This window comes from Rhinoderma darwinii, chromosome 3, assembly GCF_050947455.1.
Source record: "Rhinoderma darwinii isolate aRhiDar2 chromosome 3, aRhiDar2.hap1, whole genome shotgun sequence".
NCBI lineage: Eukaryota > Metazoa > Chordata > Amphibia > Anura > Rhinodermatidae > Rhinoderma > Rhinoderma darwinii.
The window spans coordinates 384,650,283-384,675,156 of record NC_134689.1 but is presented as its reverse complement, the minus strand read 5'-3'; the positions used below and the strand labels follow the sequence as shown (position 1 = coordinate 384,675,156).

General features: G+C 43.5%; 1 protein-coding gene across 2 annotated transcripts in view; it reads right to left on the bottom strand.

The window, feature by feature from the left end:
- RHOBTB2 (Rho related BTB domain containing 2) overlaps positions 1 to 24,874 on the bottom strand; it is a 67,816-nt gene that overhangs the window by 6,414 nt on the left and 36,528 nt on the right. For both annotated transcript variants that reach the window (XM_075858883.1, XM_075858884.1), the window contains 5 exons: positions 22,878 to 23,063; positions 14,162 to 15,066; positions 11,139 to 11,257; positions 2,706 to 2,856; positions 293 to 381 (listed from right to left, as the gene is read on the bottom strand). In XM_075858883.1, the coding sequence (XP_075714998.1) occupies positions 293 to 381; positions 2,706 to 2,856; positions 11,139 to 11,257; positions 14,162 to 15,066; positions 22,878 to 23,063 (1,450 nt within the window). The remainder of the gene's footprint in view (positions 1 to 292; positions 382 to 2,705; positions 2,857 to 11,138; positions 11,258 to 14,161; positions 15,067 to 22,877; positions 23,064 to 24,874) is intronic.

Genomic DNA, 24,874 nt, shown 5'->3' with positions numbered 1-24,874 from the left:
CTGGGCACAATGGGTTGAGACTTTGGCACAGGTAGCCAGGGCATCTTACACCATAGGTGGTCATGACTACATAGCCTGTATGCCTGGACCTTGGCATATGCAGCCTTGGTACAGTTGGACTGGGCAGAAATGGTTTTGGCTTTGGGCACAATGGGTTGAGACTTTGGCACAGGTAGCCAGGGCATCTAACACACTAGGTTGGAGGGATAAAATCTAGAGGAGGTAGAAGAAGGACACTTTAGTGTAAGGGCAGTTCTAGACCAGGTAGGCATGGACACGTCAGGGCAGTTACCTGAGCAGCTTCCAGTAAGATAAGTGCTTCACCGTCAATATCCTTATTATTCAGAGATGCGTCCATCATGACCGACACTGTGTGTTTCTCTGTGAAAACAGAACAATATGTAATTTTGACTTGGTAATATAAATGTGTTGGTAATATAAAAGTATAATGTATAAAGGAATAATGTAAGGAACAGGCAACTAGCTAGAATGCAAAAATCATAATCAAATGTTACTGACCATTCACAAATATGGGTCGAAGACTGGGTCATTTGGATTTACCATTTGAACGTTCACAATCTCCATGTGATATATGGTTTACTAAAATGTAGTTCAGGGATCCAGTGCCAGGCACATCAGGATACTAGGATTTTTAAAACATGTGACAGGTTTATTGGGATTACGTGTTTTAGGACCGTATCAGTCCCTTCATCAGATCCCCTGAGTGGAGCATCTTCCAGTGGGGGCAGCCGGCAGGAGTTCTTCCATACATGCACATTCATAGTGTTGTGCCTATACAAGCACAACCCCAATAGATGACTGGCATTTCATCTTCCTGCCCATAATTTAGAGAAACCTACTGTCCTGAATAATGTTACCTTAGAGGCATGCCCTATACATTTATATTACTTATCACTGTGGTCATTGTTTTATGGGATTTTAACATATTCTAAGAGTAACTGCACTTTCAGAAAACTTTTGATATGTCATAGATATATCAGAAGTTTTGATCGGTGAGAGTCCGGGTGCTGAGACCCCCGCCATCGCTGTAACAAAGGTACAGAAGGGCTCAACTGAGCGCCCTGCATCTTTGGCTGAGATCGGTTCTCCTTATTAGCTTGAAGATGGGTTACATAGAATGTCTAAGAGCCGCCTTCAGTCAAACGAGGAGCGACTATCAGAGCCAAAGGTGCCGGGTGATCGGCTGAACACTTCTATATCTTTGTATTAGCAACGTTGGGAGTCTTAGCAACCGGAACCCACTGATCAAAACTTCTGATATGTCACTATGACGTATCAAGTTTTTTGAAAGTACAGTTACTCTTTATATAAAAGTTATATTTTTTAATAGGATGTTTCAGTGATTTTATGACATTGCATTAATAGCAATTAAATAATATATAATTAAAGGCATTATCCAATTCTTAAAAATTATGTGCAGATGCTGTAACTGCTGAAAGCTCAGTCACTTACTAATGTACTGTCTGTAATTGAAATGCCCCTAAGGCAGTCTTAAATGCAGTCACATGACCATGCTCATAGTGTTTATCTTCTGTTTGTGTTATGTTCTGTACGTGGTTGTCTCCTCTCTCCCCCTATGTTCACTGAACACGTGGTTATCTCCCCTCTCTCCCTGTAGAAAGGGATGTCACCCATCACATGTCTCTTATCTCCACTGCTCCACGGTCTTCTTCCCCCTGTCTCTGGAGGGATCATGTTTCACATGCTGGGCAGCAGAGTCTAGCAGCAGAAATGTGTCTCAAAAGCAGACTGAGAAATTACAGCACTTCCTTACACATGATAATAGAGGAACATTCAGGCAGCTGTACAAATATAGGCAATGTGCGAGGGGAGAGGAATCATGGGAACTGTAGTCCTTTACATGGTAATCCCGCCCAAAGAAAGCCCTGCAAACATCAAAACAACAATACTGCACAGAGCTGGGCAACTTAATAAAAAATAACAAATTTTTGTGCGATGATGGCACCATCTGGTGAGCATTAAGACACATACTTTTCTGTATTTTTCATAAGCTCTGTTAACCCCTTTAATATTGGAATCACTCCTTTTACAAGCTGTAGAAATATGTTGCTTCAAATATCTGTTTAGATAAAAAAAAAAGGCTCTTCCAAAATGATAATACTGTAAGATTTATTAATTCCAATGCACAACTTTTCTGTATTTGCTGAATATGACGGACTGCTACAAATAAAGTGCATATATAACGTTCCTGGCGGTCTTCAAGTAAATCACAACATACCTATAAAGTCTATAAAAGACTTGTACAAAATGTATGTCTGTAATAATAGATAATCGTAATGGATTCCTGTGTTGTATCCTAAAGGTCTTCGTCTACACCAAAAACCATCATATCAAGTAAGAGCTGAGACACATCACTGCCCAGGAATCCTGCATACCTAATAAGCATTAGTGGAAGGACACATTTTGGGGAATCGCTTACCAAGCAACGTAGTTATAGAAGGAAATACCTGAGATTCTATAAAGAGTCAACTCCTCTATGTGTATTTCATTGGCAACACTCAGTGATATATAAAAACATTTGTTAAGAATATGGCGTCAGACTATTAGTAACAGAAATCCTTGAGCAGTGAGAAAGGGCTTTGAAAACTTTACTGAGCCGTTTTATTATGGAAATTTGAGGTAATCCAGTCGACAGATATAAACATAACCCGCCCATACATTACCTGTCAGTGCTACCAGGTGTGGCAAGCAAAGCCTGTTTGCCAGTATAATGAGGTCCAAAGGATCAAGGTCAGGTCCTGCAGTAAACTGTCCAGTATACAAATACTCAAGCACTGCACGCATACTGCCTCTGGAGGTATATGGAAGAACTACCTGGAAACAGAGAGAAATGTATGTATTACTATACTATTGTCATGTATTATGTGAGCCATAGTGTCAGAGCTTCATTTATGAATGATCCAGACAGTTCAGATCAGTGTAAAACATGGGATTGAAGGGATTTACCACTCATACATTTTTTTAGACCACCACAATCCCAAGGACAAGAGGGCCCCCAATTCTCAGAGTAGAGGTAGCTGTACATGTACATGTACTCTCCATTAAAATGAAAAGCAGACTATACGCTCCTTGAGTCGAGGTGTGACACAGGTGTGGTTGGAAAACCCCATTGATTCTATGATTGAATCTCCTCCAGCTAAAACCTCCTTATCACATCTGTATAAAACACTTCGGGACCAACAGGGGAGGTCTACGGCAGCATTGCTGTTTAAAGCATGGAGTAAAGAGTTCCCGGTCTCAGAATTGTCTCAACAAATCTTGGAAGGGTGGTTAAAAGTGAGGAAAGCGGTAGTAAATGAGCAATGGCGTGAAACACATTTTAAATTTATACATCGCGCTATCTATGGTTTCAATATTCCCCCACATCCAAATGCGCCAGATAGATTGGAGGCTTGCCCAAGATGTGCCACTCCCAAAACTGATCTTTTACATGGATTATGGAAGTGCCCCAAACTTGTTCCGTACTGGACCGAGATAGTGCAATTTATAAAGGATACTTGGGAAATCTCACTAACCCTGGACCCACTGTCTCTGCTGTTTCATGTCTTTCCTGATCTCCCTAGGGCACCACAAGCCCTTCATGTATTCTTGCTGATCGCTAAAAGATGCTTATTGGCACAATGGCTTACACCCCTTATACCTCCACTTACAGATCTAATGTACCAGATGAAGAAGGGTATACATATGGATAAGTTAGATATAGAGCGTACACCGGAAGCTAAAGCTTCCAAATTTTTTCAGAAATGGAAGACCTTTATCTGCAAGCATTATCAACAAAGCGAGATTGTGGAATTGATGGCACCATTTCATTACACGTCCTGGTATTTGACAAGAGCGGTTGCAGGGACGCTAGGTAATTTGGGGCCTCAGTGAAGGACTAGCGCAAGGAGGGGGGATGCACAAAGCTTGATCATGACGATATATATGATTATTAGATCTGATGCCCAAATGTCGTATATTGGTTTCTATTAAAGATTAATTGAAAACTGATGGGCCCCTGAGCTATGGTGGGGGGGGGGGGGGGGGTTTGTTTGATTGTTTAAGTTACCTGGGTCTAATATTATATGTAAAAACAAGTACCTCAATGTACATCGGTGATACTGTGAATGTAGCAGAATATGGTATTATCTGTTGTATCTTATGCAATATGTTGCTATTATTGTACATTTCCTTTTCTCAGGGATCAATTTTGATACAGAATATCTGATTTCTCATTGTTTTTCTGTTTTTTTTTGTAATGCTATAAAACCCAATAAAATTTGTTTACAAAAATGAAAAGCAGACACAGAAACGGTCAAGAGTGCTCCCTCAACTGCTACCGTACGTCCTATTCACACGTGCAGCCACGACCCCACTGAGTATGACGATCCGGGCCCCCCTCTTTCTTTGGATTGATGGGTATCCCAGCTATCAGAACCTTAACCAATAACATTTCCAATCATAACATCTTAAAAGTCCATAAGAGAAAATACTCTTTTAAGACCAAACAAGTAAACCATATAGAAAATAACTGGTATATTGAATTTTTTTTGTAAATCAGTCATGGTCTAGAACTACAGTCATCGACCAAAACAAACTCCAATTTAGCCCCCTGCTTCAATTGGTCAAAATGAGTTGCTCTGTGACTATGTACACCCAAAATGGATGGCAATCTACGTCTATGACAAGAATTAGACTAGTAGTGATTTCACATAATGATCAGTCAAAGGAGTTTTGCTCCTTTTATTGAAAATTGAACATTTCCCAAAGGAAATGTTTTGTTGAATATGCTTACAAGAAAGGGATCAGTTGAGCAATTGGAAAGAAATGTGCTATGTTGGTTAACAGTAGTGATGCTCAATGCCAAGCAACTGCAAAGGCAAATAAAAGTTTAGGGACAAATAAAAGCCTGTAATTAAAGCACTCTATAATTCTGCCCCTGTATAAATTGCTTCTGGTGCTTAACCCTTTCAAGCCGACAATCTGTAGATTCACATGCTATCCGCTTATACCCCGTGCAGATAGGACGTGAATCTGCAGACCTCTGCTTCTGCCGGCATAGCGCTGGGGAGAGTGCTCTGACGCCCGCGGTGTCAGTGTCCCCTGCTCCCCAGCAACCTGTTCTCTGATAGCCGAACCGATTGGTTCGGCTACAGAGAATATGATCACTGTTATTAACTGCTTCCTGACTGCCCACAGTAAATTCACGTAGGCGAATGCTGGGCTCTGTGCAGCGCCAACCTAAATTCATAGTGGGTGTTAAAAGCACGATCCAGAGACATGATCGGGACTCGATTGGTTCAGGTCTCGATCATGTGATCCCAGGAAAAGTTTGTTGAGGCAACAAACTGGAAAGTTTGTTGCTACAACAAACTTTCCCGGGGACCGATTGCGGGTGCTGCCCTCGGTTGCATGGCAAAACCGGAGGCCATACAACGGCCTCCGGATTTGCCATTCATGGAAATCTATCAGGACCAGCTGGTCCTCATAGGCTTCCTGTCATTGTGAGGGTATGTTCACACGGCCTATTTTCGGCCGTTTTTCAGGCCGTAAACGCCCGTAAAACGGCCGAAAAATCGGAATCAGAACGTCTCCAAACATCTGCCTATTGATTTCAATGGGAAAACGGCGTTCTGTTCCGACGGAGTGTTTTTCTCAGCGTTTTTTTACGAGCAAAAATACGGCCGCGAAAAAGAAGTGCAGGGCACTTCCTGGGACGTTTTTGGAGCCATTTTCCATAGACTCTATTGAGAAAAGCTCCAAAAATGGCCGTAAAAAACGGCGCAAAAAACGCAGCGAAAATCGCGAGTGGCACAAAAACGTCTGAAAATCAGGAGCTGTTTTCTCTTGAAAACAGCTCCGTATTTTGAGACGTTTTTGACTCTGCGTGTGAACATACCCTGACTGTCAATGTCACACTGACAGTTTATAATACATTACACTACCTAGGTAGTGTAATGTGTTATAGCAGCCATCAGTGCTGCAGGTCTTAAAAGTAAAAAAAAAAATGATAAAAAAAAATGTTTTTTTCCTATAATGAGGCCCCATGCACACGAACGTATTTTTTACTGTCCGTAAATACTGGCGTAAATACGGGTCCTTGGTCACACGTATTCGACCCGTATTGCACCAGTAATTACGGACCCGTACCCGTAAATACGGGTCCGGTGTTACCTGTATTCCACCCGTATTTACGGGCACATTTTCAATGCAAAATTGCACTGCAGTAATCGGCAGCCCTTCTCTCTATCAGTGCAGGATAGAGAGAAGGGACAGCCCTTTCCGTAATAAAAGTAAAAGAAATTCATACTTACCCGGTCGTTGTCTTGGTGACGCGTCCCTCTCGTGACATCCAGCCTGACCTCCCTGGATGACGCGGCAGTCCATGTGACTGCTGCAGCCAGTGATTGGCTGCATTGGTCACATGGGCTGACGTCATCCCGGGAGGCCGGACTGGAGGAAGAAGCAGGGTGCTCTGGGTAAGTATGAACGTCTTTTTTTTTTTTTACAAGTTGATCTATATTGTGATTGGTAGCCACTGTCCAGGGTGCTGAAACAGTTACTGCCGATCGTTTAACTCTTTCAGCACCCTGGACAGTGACTATTTACTGACGTCGCCTAGCAACGCTCTCGTAATTACGGGTACACACACGTAGTCACCCGTAATTACGGGAGCCCCATAGACTTCTATGGGCCTGCCTGTGCCGTAATTACGTCCTAAAATAGGACATGTTCTATATTTTTCAACGGCACAGGCACCTTCCCGTAAGCATACGGGGAGGTACCCGTGGCCAATAGAAGTCTATGGGCATGTAATTACGGGCCTTTTTGCGTTCGTGTGCATGGGGCCTAAGTCTTTTATTATAGGAAAAAAATGAAAACGTTAAAAAAGTACACATATTTGGTATCACCGCGTTTGTAACGACCCAAACTATAAAACTGTAATATTATTTTTCCCGCACGGTGAACACCGCAAAAAATAATTAAAAAACAATGCTAGAATCACTATTTTTTTTTTTGGTCACCACCCCTCCCAAAATATAAAATAAAAAGTGATCAAAAAGTCGCATGTACCCCAAAATAACACCAATAAAAACGACAACCCGTCCCGCAAAAAACAAGCCCTTGCACAGCTTTTTGGACTGAAATAAAAAAATTATGGCTCTCGGAATATGGTGACACAAAAAATAAATAAGTGATTTTATTGCGCAAACGCCACAAAACATAAAAAAAACTATATACATATGGTATCGCCGTAATCGTACCGACCTGCAGAATAAAGTAAAATGTCATTTATAGCGCACGGTGAACACTGTAAAAAAAAAAGGACAAAAAACATTGTCAAAATGTATGTTTTTTTCATCACTTTGCTTGCCAAAAAAATCAAATAAAAAGTGATAAAAAAATCACATGTAGCCTAAAATTGTACCAATAACAGCTACAGATTGTAACGTAACAAATAAGTCCTGGCACGGCTCCGGTGGAGAAAAAATAAAAAAGTTCTGATGCTCAGAATATAGCGACACAAATTGTGCAGAGCGTTCCAAAAGCGGATAAGATTGGGCACCATTTATCAGTGCGATACCGGCCACATATCTATGAATTATTATTTATTTACCCCATTATTATACCCTCTTATTATGCCCTGATGTACTCCGCACAGATTACATATGCCCTGATGTACTCCTCACAGATTACATATGCCGCCAAACACAACTACTACCAAGCCTAATCTGCGCTCCAAAATCCAAATGGCGCTCCTTCCCTTCTGAGCTCTGCCGTGGGTCCAAACAGAAGTGTATTACCACATATGGGGTACTGCCGTAATCGGGAGAAATAGCTTTACAAGTTTTGGGTGCTTTTTATTCTTTATTCCTTGTAAAAATTACATTTTTTTATATTTTTTAAGAAAAAAAGTGATTTTCATTTTCACAGACAAACTCCAATAAATATAGCAAAAGACCTGTCGGGTCAAGATGCTAACTATACCCCTAGATAAATTCCTTGAGGTGTGTAGTTTCCAAAACCACTTTTGGGGAGTTTCCACTGTTTTGCCCCTACAAGACCTCTTCAAACCTGACATGGTGCCTAAAATATATTCTATAAAAAGGAGACGCCAAACTCCTCTAGGTGCTCCTCTGATTCTGAGGCCTGCGCTTCAGTCCATTACCACACTAGAGCCACATGTGGGATATTTCTAAAAACTGCAGAATCTGGGCAATAAATATTGAGTTGCATTTCTCTGATAAAACCTTCTGTGTTACAGATTTATTTTTTTTACATGAGTTTCTGCAAAAAAAATGACATTTGTAAATAACACCTCTACTTTGCTTTAATTCCTGTGAAACACCTAAAGGGTTAAGAAACGTTCTGAATGCTGTTTTGAATACTTTGAGGGTTGCAGTTTTTAAAATGGGGTGATTTATGGTGCCTATCTAATACATAAGGCCATAAGGCCCTCAAAGCCACTTTATAACTGATCCGGTCCTTGAAAAAATAGCCTTTTGAAATTTTCTTGAAAATGTAAGAAATTGCTGCTAAAGTTCTAAGCCTTTTAACGTCCTAGAAAAATAAAATAATGTTCAAAAAACAATGCAAATATAAAGTAGACATACACTACCGTTCAAAAGTTTAGGGTCACTTAGAAATGTCCTTATTTTTAAAAGAAAAGCACAGTTTTTTTCAATGAAGATAACATTAAATTAATCAGAAATGCACTCTATACATTGTTAATGTGCTAAATGACTATTCTAGCTGAAAACGTCTGGTTTTTAATGCAATATCTACATAGGTGTATAGAGGCCCATTTCCAGCAACCATCACTCCAGTGTTCTAATGGTACATTGTGTTTGCTAACTGTGTTAGAAGGCTAATGGATGATTAGAAAACACTTGAAAACCCTTGTGCAATTATGTTAGCACCGCTGTAAACAGTTTTGCAGTTTAGAGGAGCTATAAAACTGACCTTCCTTTGAGCTAGTTGAGAATCTGGAGCATTACATTTGTGGGTTCGATTAAACTCTCAAAATGGGTAGAAAAAGAGAGCTTTCATGTGAAACTCGACAGTCTATTCTTGTTCTTAGAAATGAAGGCTATTCCATGCGAGAAATTGCCAAGAAACTGAAGATTTCCTACAACGGTGTGTACTACTCCCTTCAGAGGACAGCACAAACAGGCTCTAACCAGAGTAGAAAGAGAAGTGGGAGGCCCCGCTGCACAACTGAGCAACAAGACAAGTACATTAGAGTCTCTAGTTTGAGAAATAGACGCCTCACAGGTCCTCAACTGGCAGCTTCATTAAATAGTACCCGCAAAACGCCAGTGTCAACGTCTTCAGTGAAGAGGCGACTCCGGGATGCTGGCCTTCAGGGCAGAGTGGCAAAGAAAAAGCCATATCTGAGACTGGCTAATAAAAGGAAAAGATTAATATGGGCAAAAGCACACAGACATTGGACAGAGGAAGATTGGAAAAAAGTGTTATGGACAGACGAATCGACGTTTGAGGTGTTTGGATCACACAGAAGAACATTTGTGAGATGCAGAACAACTGAAAAGATGCTGGAAGTGTGCCTGACGCCATCTGTCAAGCATGGTGGAGGTAATGTGATGGTCTGGGGTTGCTTTGGTGCTGGTAAAGTGGGAGATTTGTACAAGGTAAAAGGGATTTTGAATAAGGAAGGCTATCACTCCATTTTGCAACGCCATGCCATACCCTGTGGACAGCGCTTGATTGGAGCCAATTTCATCCTACAACAGGACAATGACCCAAAGAACACCTCCAAATTATGCAAGAACTATTTAGGGAAGAAGCAGGCAGCTGGTATTCTATCTGTAATGGAGTGGCCAGTGCAGTCACCAGATCTCAACCCCATAGAGCTGTTGTGGGAGCAGCTTGACCGTATGGTACGCAAGAAGTGCCCATCAAGCCAATCCAACTTGTGGGAGGGGCTTCTGGAAGCATGGGGAGAAATTTCTCCCGATTACCTCCGCAAATTAACAGCTAGAATGCCAAAGGTCTGCAAAGCTGTAATTGCTGAAAATGGAGCATTCTTTGACGAAAGCAAAGTTTGAAGGAGAAAATTATTATTTCAAATAAAAATCATTGTTTCTAACCTTGTCAATGTCTTGACTATATTTTCTAGTCATTTTGCAACTCATTTGATAAATATAAGTGTGAGTTTTCATGGAAAACACAAAATTGTCTGGGTGACCCCAAACTTTTGAACGGTAGTGTATGTGGGATGTTAATTAGCAACAATTTTGTGTGGTATTACTATCTGCTGTACAAGTAGATACATTAAAAATTAGAAAAATTATAATTTTTGCAAATTTCCTCGAAATTTTGGTGTTTTTCACATATAAGCTATGAATTTAGTGACCAAATTTTTCCACTAACATAAAGTACACTATGTCACAAGAAAACAATCTCAGAATCGCTTGGATAGGCGAAAGCATTCCAGAGTTATTACCACATAAAATGACACATGTCAGATTTGAAAAAATGGAGCTGGTCCTCAAGGGCCAAAATGACCTTGGTCCTGAAAGGGTCAATCCATAATTTGGGCAGGTGAGTAAACCACCAGGTACCAAACCCCTATTTTACCCTAGACCACCAGGGGTGGGAATTAACCCCCTCATAAACCCTAGATCACAAACTATCTAACCACTTTTTTTCGTTAGTCCACCAGGGAACAAAATATTAACCCGCTTCATATTCCCTAGATTCCCTTCCCGGCTTTGGATAACAGATAAGTGTCCTGAATGGGAGACCCTTTTCTTTTAACTCCAAATTATCCAACAGGGTACTTGAAAATGGGTTTTCTAAACCAGACAACCCTTTTAATGCACAGCACAAGAGGGACAATCACTGTGTCAGGGAGCGTGTGCAGTTGTGCCCACATTCATCTTAGTCACCCTCCCCAGTAGCTAGTGCAAGCCATAGTGACTTCTCTTGAGTGTTTTGCACCATGTAATAAATATGGAGAACATTAATTTGTGAACTCCACACCTCTAATAAATGCTTAGCAGTTACCTATGCTCTGTTATCATATTCTGACATCTGCCTTCTCCTCATCTTCCAAACTTTATTGATCAACATATTATGATACAGTTCCTCACCTCAGAGGTGCTGCTTTCCAAAAAGGGTCCCCCAAACATGGCTGCCATCCAGTCACAACCAGAGATGAGCAGAGGTTTATGGGCCTTAATGCTTCCGTCGTCCAGAACAAAAGTGATGTCTAATGTAGAAAAAAAAGACAATGTAAATGGAGGAAAAATGCAAACTGACCCCTAAGATCCCACTTCTAAATTTCCAGATGAGAAAAAACGTAAAGTGGCCGTTTATAGGGTCCATAGGGGTTGTCACCAAGTTACCAGTGTTCCCTATAAGGTGCGCGGCTGCGCACCTTCCACAGGCCACCGCCCACTAAAGTTTAAAGCCCGCGCACTGTCGCGGGCGGATGCAGTGGCGTCGCTAGCACCGGAGGGGTCTCCGGTGCTAGCGACAGCCACATTCACTTGTATGTGCATCCTCAGGACGCACATACAAATGAATACTATAGGCTGCAGACCACGTAAAGCCTGCAGGCTATAAGGTGCTGGGAGTCGCACAGGACGGCGTGATGACATACCGCCGGAGAGGCAGTGTAGCGCTCCGACTGTCGCGGGAACAGGGCAAAGTAAGCACAACCTTTTTGTTTTTTTAAGGAACTGTGGGGGAGGGGGCTGTGTAGCGCTATATACAAGGGATGGGGGGCTGTGTAGCGCTATATACAAGGGGAGGGGGCTGTGTAGTGCTATATACAAGGGGAGGGGGGCTGTGTAGCGCTATATACAAGGGGAGGAGGGGGGACGTGTAGCGCTATATACAAGGGGAGAGGCGGGCTGTGTAGTGCTATATACAAGGGGATGGGGGCTGTGTAGCACTATATACAAGGGGAGGGGGGCTGTGTAGCGCTATATACAAGGGGAGAGGGGGGCTGTGTAGCGCTATATACAAGGGGAGGAGGGGGCTGTGTAGCGCTATATACAAGGGGAGGAAGGGGGCTGTGTAGCGCTATATACAAGGGGGAGGGGTGCTGTGTAGCGCTATATACAAGGGGAAGAGGGGGCTGTGTAGCGCGATATACAAGGGGAGGAGCGGGGCTGTGTAGTGCTATATACAAGGGGAGGAGAGGCGCTGTGTAGCGCTATATACAAGGTGGAGGAGGGGGGCTGTGTAGCACTATATACAAGGGGAGGAAGGGGACTGTGTAGCACTATATACAAGGGAGGGAGCTGTGTAGCGCTATATACAAGGGGAGAGGGGCTGTGTAGCACTATATACAAGGGGGGGTGGCTGTGTAGCGCTATATACAAGGGGAGGAGGGGGGCTGTGTAGCGCTATATAGACAAGGGGAGGAGGGGGGCTGTGTAGCAATATATACAAGGGGGAGAGGTGGCTGTGTAGCACTATATACAGGGTGAGACGGGGGCTGTCTAGCACTATATACAAGGGGAGGGGCGCTGTGTAGCGCTATATACAGGGGGAGAGAGGGGTTTTGTAGCGCTATATACAAGGGGAGGAGGGGAGCTGTGTAGCGTGATATACAAGGGGAGAGGGGGCTGTGTAGCACTATATACAAGGGAGAGGGAGGCTGTGTAGCACTATATACAAGGGGAGGAGGGGGGCTGTGTAGCGCTATATACAAGGGAAGGAGGGGGACTGTGAAGCGCTACATACAAGGGGAGGAGGGGGGCTGTGTGCCACTATATGCAGGGGGGAATTGCTGTGTGGCACTATATACAGGGGGATTGCTTTGTGGCACTATATAAGGGGGGATTGTTGTGTGGCACTACATACAAGGGGTCTCTGTGCAGCGCTATCTACATTGGACTCTGTGCGGCGCTATCCACAAGGGGGCTGTGTGTGACGCTATCTACAGGGGGCTGCGTGTGAAGCTATGTACAGGGGACTGCGTGTGACGCTACCTACAGGGGGTGACACTATCTATTTACAGGGGGCCGACTGTGTGTGGTGCTATCTACAGGGGGGTGTGACGCTATCTACAGGGGGATGTGTGTGGCGCTATCTACAGGGGGCTCTGTGCGGATCTATCTAGAAGGGATCTGCGTGTGGCGCGATCTACAGGGGGCTGCGTGTGATGCTATCTACAGAGGCGTGACGCTGTCTACAGGGGGCTGTGTGTGATGCTATCTACAGGGGGGTGACGTTATCTACAGGGGGCGGCTGTGTGTGGCGCTATCTACAAGGGGGGTGACGCTATCTACAGGGGGATGTGTGTGACGCTATCTACAGGGGGTCTGTATGGCGCTATCTACAGGGGGTCTGTGTGGCGCTATCTACAGGGGTCTGTGTGGCGCTATCTGCAGGGGGTCTGTGTAGCGCTATCTACCAGGGGGTCTGTGTGACGCTATGTACCGGGGTTCTGTGTGGCGCTATCTACAGGGAGTCTGTGTGGCGCTATCTACAGGGGGACTGTGTGGCGCTATCTACAGGGGGTCTGTGTGGCGCTATCTACAGGGGGGTCTGTGTGGCGCTATCTACAGGGTGTGGGTGTGCGTCGCTATCTACATGCGGTCTGTGTGGCGCTATCTATAGGGGCAGTGGTGTAATGAGGGATTCTTTCATTGATATCTATAATTGGCGTTTATAACTGTCGTCTTTTTTACTGCTGTACTTATATTATAATATTATAGTATTTAAAAAAATTATTACAAATAATTTAGAATACGTTTTCTTATTCTCTTATTTAGTCGCTATATTAGCGTTTACTGGGGGTATTACTTTTGGCCAACAGATCGCCCACCATTGATGGTGACTCGCCCTGCTCCCTAACTGCCCCGCTCAGGAGCTGCCAAGACTTAGAGGAAACATTGCAAGTTACATCCCCCAACCCCAGCAACCTCTCTTATTGCTCTGTCTGAGTAAGTATTACAGTTCTTCTAGTAGCTATATAGTTCTGGAATAAGAAAGAACTCAGGGTTAACCAGATAAGAAAATTCTGCAGTCCATGTATTGGGAGGACAGAAAAATATGTAATTTTAAAGCTTGGTTCATAGAGCCATAACTATTATGATGGATCAGTTTTTGGACAGATCCTAACAATCTTTTATCTTTTCACGATTCAGGCAATTCTCACCAGAGAAGATCCCTTTTGTCAGACATTCCTTGATGCGATTGCTCCTTCTCACATGGAAAGCTCTAGTGATCTCTTGGTTCATGAAGGCCTCCCGATTCAGGATATTTGCCACCATCATACGCAAGTCAAACACTTCTAAAAGCTCTGCAATGTGGGCTACCTCCATCAGCTCAGGCTCCCTTTCATCCAGTCGTCCAGTGTACAAATATTTCAACACAGCTCTGAACGGTCCAGGCCTCACTGAGCTGTCCATCTTGACCACAGTTACCCTTCTGGTCCTGTAGCCAGGTGGTTCCTCCAGAACTCCACTTCTTATGCTTTCAAAGGCCCTGCTCCACCCTGACAAATCTCTATCTCCATCCCTCCCCAAAGTACCATCACTGGCTGAGGTTCTCATTCCTCCTCCCTCAGGCTCACCACAGCCCTCACAAGCGTCAAAGCTAGAGGCACGTAGAAGAGGATCCCTGGCTTGAGATGGGGGATCTCCATCCTCCATTAGGAAAAGGTCACAGAATTTGGAGGAAGCAGTGGAGAGGTAGATGCGGTGGGCAGAGATACGAATCCTTTCTTGGACCACCAGCACCACATCGGCACAGGATGCTTCCTCTAAAAGGTGTCCAGGGTGATCTTCACTCTGTGCAGGAGGATCAGGCACTATGATAACAGGGGGTGGAGGCCGAGGAGGAAGAAAAGGAGCTTGTGGTAGAGGTTTGCGTACACTTCTCAAGTGCGACTTCCAAAACTGTAAGTGCCGACGTGATATGAGTGCTGAGCGAATTGCATTATCAAAAACTTCCTTGATGCCACATTGTGCCACCACACTAGTTTCGTAATATGGAATGCCAAGTTCTTTGGCTACTTCTCGACCTTTCTCAGGCGGAAGAATCTCCTGGGGACGAATTGGCCTGAAGAAAGGAAAAACAGTTAACAGAACATCTGAGAAACCATTTATAGCCTAACTACATACTATTGGAGGATCTATGTTTATTTTTCTCCTTGTAGTTTCCCTTTATTTTATTCTGGAGTCTGAGATTAGGTTGCCTAGCAACCACTAGACCTTATGTCTTGGTGACCACAATTTCATATCATGTACATACATGCACAGAGATAGTCAAAGTAAGTTCTTCCGATTGAACAAGACACTGCTTCTTTAAATATATTCCACTAATAATCTAATAAATAGGGTATTCGTTCAAATTGATCTAAGAAAATACTGCCTGAAAGAACGATTAAAATTAAACTTTTACTGTTATATGTATTAAAAATGGGATGGTTGCCAAATTTCACTAGTATCAGGCAAAGCAATTTTACTCAGACTAACTAGTGGACAGGAATAGAAAAGAACAAAGGTTCAATATCCATGAATTGAAAGCAAACCCTGCTCTAGTAAACAAATATTAAAGCCGAGAAATTGCCGAGAAATTGCCGCTATGTTGTCTAAATGTCAAACAATATGGACCTCATCCCAAACCCATGCATTGCATCTGTTCGTTGGAACAAAGGATAATCCCTTCCTAAGGAGGTTAGTCTCATCTATGGTAAATTCACGTGTTGATAAATTAATAATCTGAAGGTCGTCATCAGGATTGGACATCCGAGATAAGGTGGCTTTTGGACAAAAAAACTTCCCTATTGGGACCCTTGCCCCTAGCTCTTCCTCTCTGATTTTGACGATTAGGATATCTCGCCTGAGCAGAACTTCCTCTAGGTCTCCTCAAAGGATATCTCAGATTTTCCGGATCAGAAAGATCCTGTTCAGAGGATGACTGCTCCGTATCAGTTTCCTGATTTAGATTTTGTCTAGTACTAAAATCGAAAATTTTACCTTCCTTGAAATCAAGGGTGCCTCTAACATATTGAAAATGTTTACGTTCTTTTATGTGAGCAGTACATTTTTCAATTGCTTGCTGTAGAACTATCTCCTTTCTCTCATAGTCCTGACTACTATAGAATTTTTTAACTGATTCAATGCCCTCCTTCAGATCCTTAGAACTACGACTGAGTAGTAATTTTTCCTCCTCTGATAAAATGCTCATGGACCTCAGAGACGAATCCTTAGATTCTTTCTCCCATTTTTTGATTAGGTCCCCAGAACGAAGTCTCAATGCTGGAACCCGAGTGATATGGAGTCCACGAGGCACAATATAATTTTTTAGGTACGTTTCAATGGTTTTCACTTCCCACCATGATCTAATATGGTCTTTATATGATTTAGTAAGGTGGCGGAATACAGCAGTGATGCTGAGATTATGAGACCGGGGAGCCAATTCATTCTCTGGGAACACCTCTCTCGCATCATTCATCCACGTTTCCAAATTAATGTCACCGGTCAGAAAGCCTGCCATCCCTCCTTTGTTAAATTGGTCAAAATATATTACACTAATAACCTGATAAATAGGGTATTCGTTCAAATTGATCTAAGAAAATACTGCCTGAAAAAACTATTAAAATCAAACTTTTATATGTATTAAAATGGGCTAGTTGCCAATTTTCACTAGTATCAGGCAGAGCAATTTTACTCAGACTGACTAGAGCACAGGAATAAAAAAGACCAAAGGCTCAATATCCATGAATTGAAAGCAATCCGTGCTCTAGTAAACAAATATTAAAGCTGAGAAATTGCCACTATGTTGTCTAAATGTCAAACAATATGTGTCCCTACGCGTTTCAACACCAAGTTTGATTAAAGGGTGCGTCCTCAGGAATCACAGACAAAAATTTAATTCAGTGTAACCGGGCAGTACTATTGTGTACTATCTGACATAACCCGATTTACAAAGATCACATTAGAAAGTGTTATTGCCGGACAGCAATAAAAAAGTGCTAAATCGTGTCTCCCGGTGTGTGAACGACACTGGTGTTTGGCCGCACACAAGCCGGAAGAACGCCGAGTCTAAAAAGACTTGGTCACGCACCTCTGTTGGCGTCATCGGAGCTGGCCGCCAATCACCGTACGAGACGCCAAACCTGACGTCCGTGAACAGTGCCCGTCCCCCTGTCCTTGAAGCGCCAATCAGGAAGCTGGACCTATTAAGAGTCCAGAGTTACCGAGGGAACCAAAGCTGCCATTATATTCTCTATCGGCGAGAAACCATCAATGGAGCAAAAATAGGAATGGTATACTAGAGAGGAGTAACCAGAAGGAAACAAATTTTCAACTCCATTTCCGTCCAGCTGACAAAAATATCAAAGCAGACGCTCTATCCCGTTTGTTTGAATCAGCTGACCTAGAAGAGGATCCTCAACATATCACGCATTTTAGATGCTACTCCTCCGCAGATCAAGGACATTCCTTCAGGGAACGCCTATGTCCCTCCTGCAGGCAGGTAAAAGATTATTTTCCGGGGTCACAGCTCCAAATTGGCAGGTCATTCTGACAGTCGTAAAACTCTGGACTTCATCATTCACCACTATTGGTGGCACACACTACCCAAGGATTTTAAATACTACGTTTCCGCATGTACCAAGTGTGCCCAAAACAAAATTGCTCATGCCAAGCCTATGGGCCTACTCCAACCACTGCCGGTTCCTGATGGTCCTTGGCAGCAAATTGCCATGGATTTTATTACAGATCTTCCTCCTCCTACTGGCTGCACAACTGCCTGGGTAATTGTAGATCGTTTCTCCAAGATGTTACATTTTATTCCTCTGTCTGGTCTTCCCTCAGTTTTTTCGCCTGGCAAGTCCTTTCATTCTGCATGTCTTTCGTCTATATGGATTGCCTCTCCACATTGTCTCTGATCGTGGCGTCCAGTTCACATTCTGGAGAGCTCTGTGTAAACTTCTGGATGTGAAATTGGATTTCTCTTCTGCGTACCATCCACAGTCCAACGGTCAAGTTGAACAAATTAACCAAGTACATAAAAACTATCTCCGTCATTTTGTTTCAGCTCAACAAGACAACTGGGCACATCTCCTCCCATAGGCTGAATTTTCATAAAATAATCATATGAGTGAATCCACTGCTACTTCTCAGTTTTTAATCGTTTACAACCAACATCCTCGTGTGCCTCTCCCTGTGCCTGCTATCTCCGAAGTTCCTGCAGCTAATGTTTCCTATGGAAGTTCTCTCCAGATCTGGCAGCAAACCAAGTCAGTGATCTCGCAGGCAGTGGTGCGGATGGAGAAATACTCTGATAAGAAGAGAAGGCCTTCTCCTCAATTCTCTGCCTGATTATCTGCGAAAATATTCGCCTAAAAATTCCTTACTACAAATTTGCTCCTAGGTTTTTTGGCCACTTTGAAGTCTTATGACAAATCAATCCTGTGTCTTACAAACTATGTCTGCCTCCTACTCTCAAGGTTCCCAACTCCTTCCATGTGTCTCTCCTGAAACCTGTGGTCCTCAACCGGTACAGTAAGTCCTCCGATTCTGCTTCTTCTCCCAGCGGTTCTTCAGATGCCTTTGAAGTCAAGGAGATTCTTGACTACAAGAAAGTTGGAGGGAAGAACTTTTATCTTGTGGACTGGAAGGGTTTTGGTCCTAAAAAGATATCTTGGGAACCTAAATAGAACATTGATGCTGCTACCCTCATCAAGAAGTTCTTCCTACGTTCTGGACCTAAGAGGAGGGGGCGTAAGATGGGGGTACTGTAGCATCTCTATCCTCTCGTGGCCGCAGCCTGTTCATGCTCGCTGGCGTATCCCTTTTTAGGGATGCCGATGCACTCTGCCCCCTGCCTCCTCCCCTGTACTGAGCCTGTAGGGTGCGCGTGCGCTTCTGCTGTTTTTCAAAGGGGGGACTGAAAAGTATTAGCAGTGTACTTACTGCAGTATGTGAGTACTCTCGCTAATATATATTCTGGTCGCCAATCACGATGATTATGACATTTTAATAGATTTTTATAGTGCTGGCGGCGGACCGTAAGTCTAGTTGCACAGTCTTCCTCCATGACGACATGACTCTTCATCATGTGACCGGCCCTGCTGTACTCTATCGCTGTAGCAGTAGTACATAGATTTCATAGAGTACAGTGGGGCAGGTCACATGACGAAGAGTCTTGTTGTCAACTAGACCTCTGGTCCCCCAGCAGCGTCATAAAAATATATTAAAATCTCATAATCAGCACGACAGTGGACCGGAATGTATATTAGTGAGAGTACACTCATACTGCAGTGAGTACACTCCTAATACATTTTGGTCCCCACTTAACCTCTTTAAAGGTCAAGCAAACGCAGCAGTAAAAGTGTCCCCAGCCTAACTCTGCACACCCAGGGCTTTATAAGTTTCCGTATCCTGTATCCTGTGTCCGTTACCTGTTGGCGTCCTGTATCCTGTGTTTGTTACCTGTTGGTTACCTGTTGGTATCCTGTGTCCGCTACCTTTTGGTATCCTGGATCCTGTGTCCGTTACCTGTCGGTATCATGTACTCTGAGCGTGCTTCCAGTAATCCGGGACCAGTGTGGTTCCAGTAATCCGGCACCAGCCTGCTTCAAGTAATCCGGCACTAGCCTGTATTCTGCTACCACCAAGGTACCATCTGCCTGTGTCTGTCTAGCTTCTGTTTGGCCAGCAGATACGCCGGGGCCACCTCAAGAGGTAGCGACCTGGCAGTCTCCCCTAAGCTGAGACTAGATCCCTGTACAGGGGTTAAAGGGTAAAGACCGGGGAGTCTGCTTAGACAACGCCCTTAGGGGTGGCCCTACGCAAATCCAGTAGCTCAAACCTGCTGGTCGCTACACAGAGTTCCAAGAAAATGTGTTCCAGAATTGTTATTTATTCGGCAATACAAGTTTTTATTGAAATAGACATGTCAGGAGAGGTGACGGGTCCTCTTCAAGTCATAAAGCTCTGCCTGCTGGAAGCCACCACTAGGGGGAACTTTTTTATTTTACAGCTCCAATTGAACTCAAAAGGACCTATGTAACCCCTTGGCGACATGCCAAATACTATTACGTTGCTGCTGCCAAGGGGAAGTATGCAGCGCGCTCAAAGGCTGAGCGCGCTCCATACTATGCTGGTGACGGCTGTGTTACCCCAGGGGGCGGAATCAAAGTTCACTTTAATTCCGCCTGTTTAACACCCTAAATACCGCAATCAATCGTGACTACGGCATTTAAATTGTTAGAATAAGGGGGCCGCCCCCTGAAACACTTCATCGCGCCCCCCCCCCCCATGGCGGATCGGCTGTTTACAATGGTTGTTATGGCAGCCTGGGGGCCTAATAAAGGCCCTCAGGGCTGTCATCTTTGTACTCATTGAAGCTCTGCATCTGGCAGGGCTCCAAATAGACTGTCCGTATCACGATATACTGCAATACACTAGTATTGCGGTATATTATGCAAGCGATCCAATGATTGCTGATTCAAGTCTTCTAGGGGGACTAATAAAAAAAGCAAAAAACAGCTAAATAAAGTTTTTAAAGAAAAAAAAAAGTATTCAAAGTTCAAAAAAAAATAAAAAATTATAAAACACGCAAATTGCTGTTTTTTGGTCACCTTAGCTCTCCAAAAAAATTAAATAAAAAGTGATCAAAAAGTTGCATATACCCCAAAATGGTATTGGTAAAAACGACAGCTCGCCTCGCAAAAATTAAGCCATCACATCGCTAAATTGACGAAAAAAAAAAAAGTTATGGGTCCCAGAACATGGATACACAAAACATTTTTTTTTAACAAATATTTTTTTTTTTTTAAAAGTGGTAAAACACAAAACAAAACATATAAATTTGGTATCGCCATAATCGGATCAACCTGTAGAATAAGGTGCACATGTAGTTTTTACCGCCTGATGGACGCCGTAAAAACAAAACCACCCAAAAAATTGCGCAATCGTGCATTTCACCCCACAAATCTTTTTTTTCAGCTTCCCAGCATATTATGCATTACAATAAATGGTGCTATGACAAACTACAACTTGTCCTGCAAAAAAAAGCCCACATACGACTATGTTGACAAAAAAACAAAGAAGTTATGGCTTTTGGAAGGCGGGGAGGAAAAAACGAAAATGAAAAAACTGAAATTGATCGTGTATCCAAGGGGTTAAAGAGGCTCTGTCACCACATTATAAGTGCCCTATCTTCTACATAGTGAGATCGGCGCTGTAATGTAGGTAACAGCAGTGTTTTTTATTTAGAAAAACGATAAATTTTCACCGTTATGAGCGATTTTAGCTTTATGCTAATGACTTTCTTAATGCCCAACTGGGCGTGTTTTTACTTTTGACCAAGTGGGCGTTGTGGAGAGAAGTGTATGACGCTGACCAAACAGCGTCATACACTTCTCTCCATTCATGTAATCAGCACATAGTGATCCTGCGTTGTTCACTATGTGCTGTCACATACTCACACATTAACGTTACTGAAGTGTCTTGAGAGTGAATAGACATCACCTCCAGCCAGGACGGGATGTCTATTCACAATCCCGACACTTCGGTAATGTTTGTGTGGGACTTACAGCACAGTAAGCGTGATCTTGCGAGATCACGCTGTAAATGACAGCTTACAGCGAGATCACGCTTGCTGTGATGTATGTCCCACACAAACGTTACCGAAGTGTCGGGATTGTGAATAGACATTCCGTCCTGGCTGGAGGTGATGTCTATTCACTCTTAAGACACTTCAGTAACTTTAATGTGTGAGTAAGTGACAGCACATAGTGAACAACGCAGGATCACTATGTGCTGATTACATGAATGGAGAGAAGTGCATGACGCTGATTGGTCAGCATCATACACTTCTTTACAACGCCCACTTGGTCAAAAGTAAAAACTCGCCCAGTTGGGCATTAAGAAAGTAATTAGCATAAAGCTAAAATAGCTCATAACTTGGTGAAAATAGATAGTTTTTCTAAATAAAAAACACTGCTGTTACCTACATTACAGCGCCGATCAGATTATGTAGGAGATAGGGCACTTATAATGTGGTGACAGAGCCTCTTTAAATCCTTTTGAAGTTAGCTCCCTCTAGTGGTCTATGAGCCACAATTAAATTTTCTTACTCTGGATGTGTGGCTGCTTTGGCGGGGTGTACTGTCCTGATGGCTGTCATGTCTATATATTTAGATTTTCTGTCTAGCATTTTTTTATGGAATGAATGTGAGCAGCTAAGCTGAGGAAGGACAGATCTTTACCACTGCCAAGCTGCTTCACATTCTCAGCTCATTGTAGCACCAACAGCCTGACAGGCGTTAGACAAGGGCTCTGCGATGATGGTTGGGCAGAATTAGGAAGTTGTTCAGCTCATTTAAAGGCTATGTAATATACAGGTCAATCATTGTGATTGGTGCAACTTTATAATTATTTTATATTAAAAACTATTTTTACTTTTGAGATACAGCTGCTTTGTATCCTATACACAGAAAAGCTGTATCGTTCGCTAAATCCGGTTCAGTAAAAGCGGGTCCTGCGTGTTTCTGACATGCAGGATTCACCTGTTATTCATTACATCTAAGTTTATAACTGACATCTGACACGCAGGACCTGTTGACACTGTCCGCGGGACTGACCGATTTAGTTCTTAGCGAACTATACAGCTGCTCTGTTTGAAGAATACAAAGCAGCTGTATCTCAAAAATGTAAAAAAATAAATAATAAAAACGAATTATAAAGTTTCACCTAACACACTGATTGACATTTTATTTAAAAAACAAAAAAATTATGGAAGGCCTTAATATAATAAAATGATTATTGATATAAAAAATCCAGAGCATTCTTAAATGATGCCAGAGGTTTCTATATAGATTAGGGAATATTCAGAGTAAACAACTTAAAGACAACCTGGCCAGGGGGCGTCGGGCGCGGTTCACTGCTTCCAGATCAGCGTAGCGAAGGTCCAACTGGCATCCAACCAAAATAACAGGTGCTCGGGGGCAGAAGTGCTTTATCTCTGGGTACCACATAGTTTGGACATGCTGCAGGGAGTTAGGGTTTGCAATGGAAAAACAGAGAACAACCACATCTGACCTATAAAAGACAAGTGAAAAAAAGCATGAGATAAGTGGCCTCAGTGAATGACATAATCTTGCAGGAGCGGTTAGAGCTAAAAAAAGAATAAGGGTAAAAGAATGCCTAGCTACACCTTTGCTGAAAATACTAGGGTGTTGCTTACATTCCCTGATGTTATGTTAGAAATTGCTCCATTTAGCTGTAGGCCTGTTTTAGTAATAACATGCAGGGCGGTGGAGTCTCTGAGTGGATTCTTGTGCCCGTCCATTCCCCTGCAGACTGGTCAGCATTCACAGCCAGTTAATATCCAATGACTGCTGACCAGTCTGCAAGGGAATGGTGAAGCACTTAAGTTCCCTGCAGTCTTACGGGTCATTATTATCACCTTCCTAAGACTGAAAGAAGCATTGTCTATACCTCCCAAATTTCAAGTATCACAAAGAGGAACAACTGGCAATTTTTTTATTTTAAGCCACGCCTTTCATCTCACCCAATCCCCGCCCATACACATCCGGTTCAGCCTACAGAGTATCAAGCTCTCATAGTGCCTCCCACACAATAGAATGCCAAATTGCTGCTCCCACACAGTATAATGGCCTCTAGCTACCACCATACAGTATAATGCCCCCATAGATGCCATCATGCAGTATAAAGACAACACAGATTCTCCCATACAGTATAAGGCCAGATTCAGACGAGCGTGTGCGCTTTGCGCGCGCAAAAAACGCTGCGTTTTGCGTGCGCAAAAGGCACTTGACAGCTCCGTGTGCCCTGTCCATATGGATGCGCGGCTGCGTGCTTTTCGCGCAGCCGCCATCTTTATGACACTCCGTTTAGATGTTTGTAAACAGAAAAGCACGTGGTGCTTTTCTGTTTACATTCATTCTTTTACTGTTATTGCGCGAATAACGCGCGTCCCACGGAAGTGCTTCCGTGGGGCATGCGTGATTTTCACGCACCCATTGACTTCAATGGGTGCGGGGTGCGTGATGCGTGAAAAATGCAGAGATATAGAACTTGTCGCGCTTTTTACGCAGCGAACAAACGCTGCGCAAAAAACACGGACTGTCTGTACTGCCCCATAGACTTCTATTGGTCTGTGCGTGGCGCATGAAAACAACGCGGGCTGCACGGACGCAAATCACGTTCGTGTGAATCCACCCTACTCCCCACACAGATGCCCCCATGCAGTATAATGCCCAAACAAATTCCCCCATACAGCATAATGCCCCATAGCTGCCGCAATGCAGCATAATGCCCCCATAGCTTCCCCATATAGTATAATGCCTCATAGCTGCCCCCATACAGCTTAATGCTCCATAGCTGCCCCCATATGGTATAATGCCCCCCTAGCTGCCCTTATACAGTATAATGCCCCCAAAGCTGCCCCTAGTGCCAGTGCCCACATATAAAGTGCCAGTGCCCTTGTAGATAGTGCCACAGTGCCCATGTAGATAGTGCTCCTATATAGTGCCAGAGTGTCCATGTTGATAGTGCCACACCCCCCTTGAAGATAGAGCTACCCCCACCATTGGGACTTCCTCTAGGAGCAGAATCCCCAGCCAGAGCATAAGCTGGGGATTCCGCTCCTAGAGGTAAGCCCTGATGTCACTGTCCATATATGGACAGTGACGTCAGTGGCTACTCCTTGAGAGGAATCCCCGTTGCCGACTACGGCCGGGGATTCCACTCCAGGACGAGCCTCTGACGTCAATGTCCATATATGGACAGTGACCTCAGGGGTTTTCTCTAGGAGCGGAATCCCTGGCAAGAACATCGGCAACGGGTATTCCACTTAATCAGTAGCCACTGACGTCTGTCCATATATG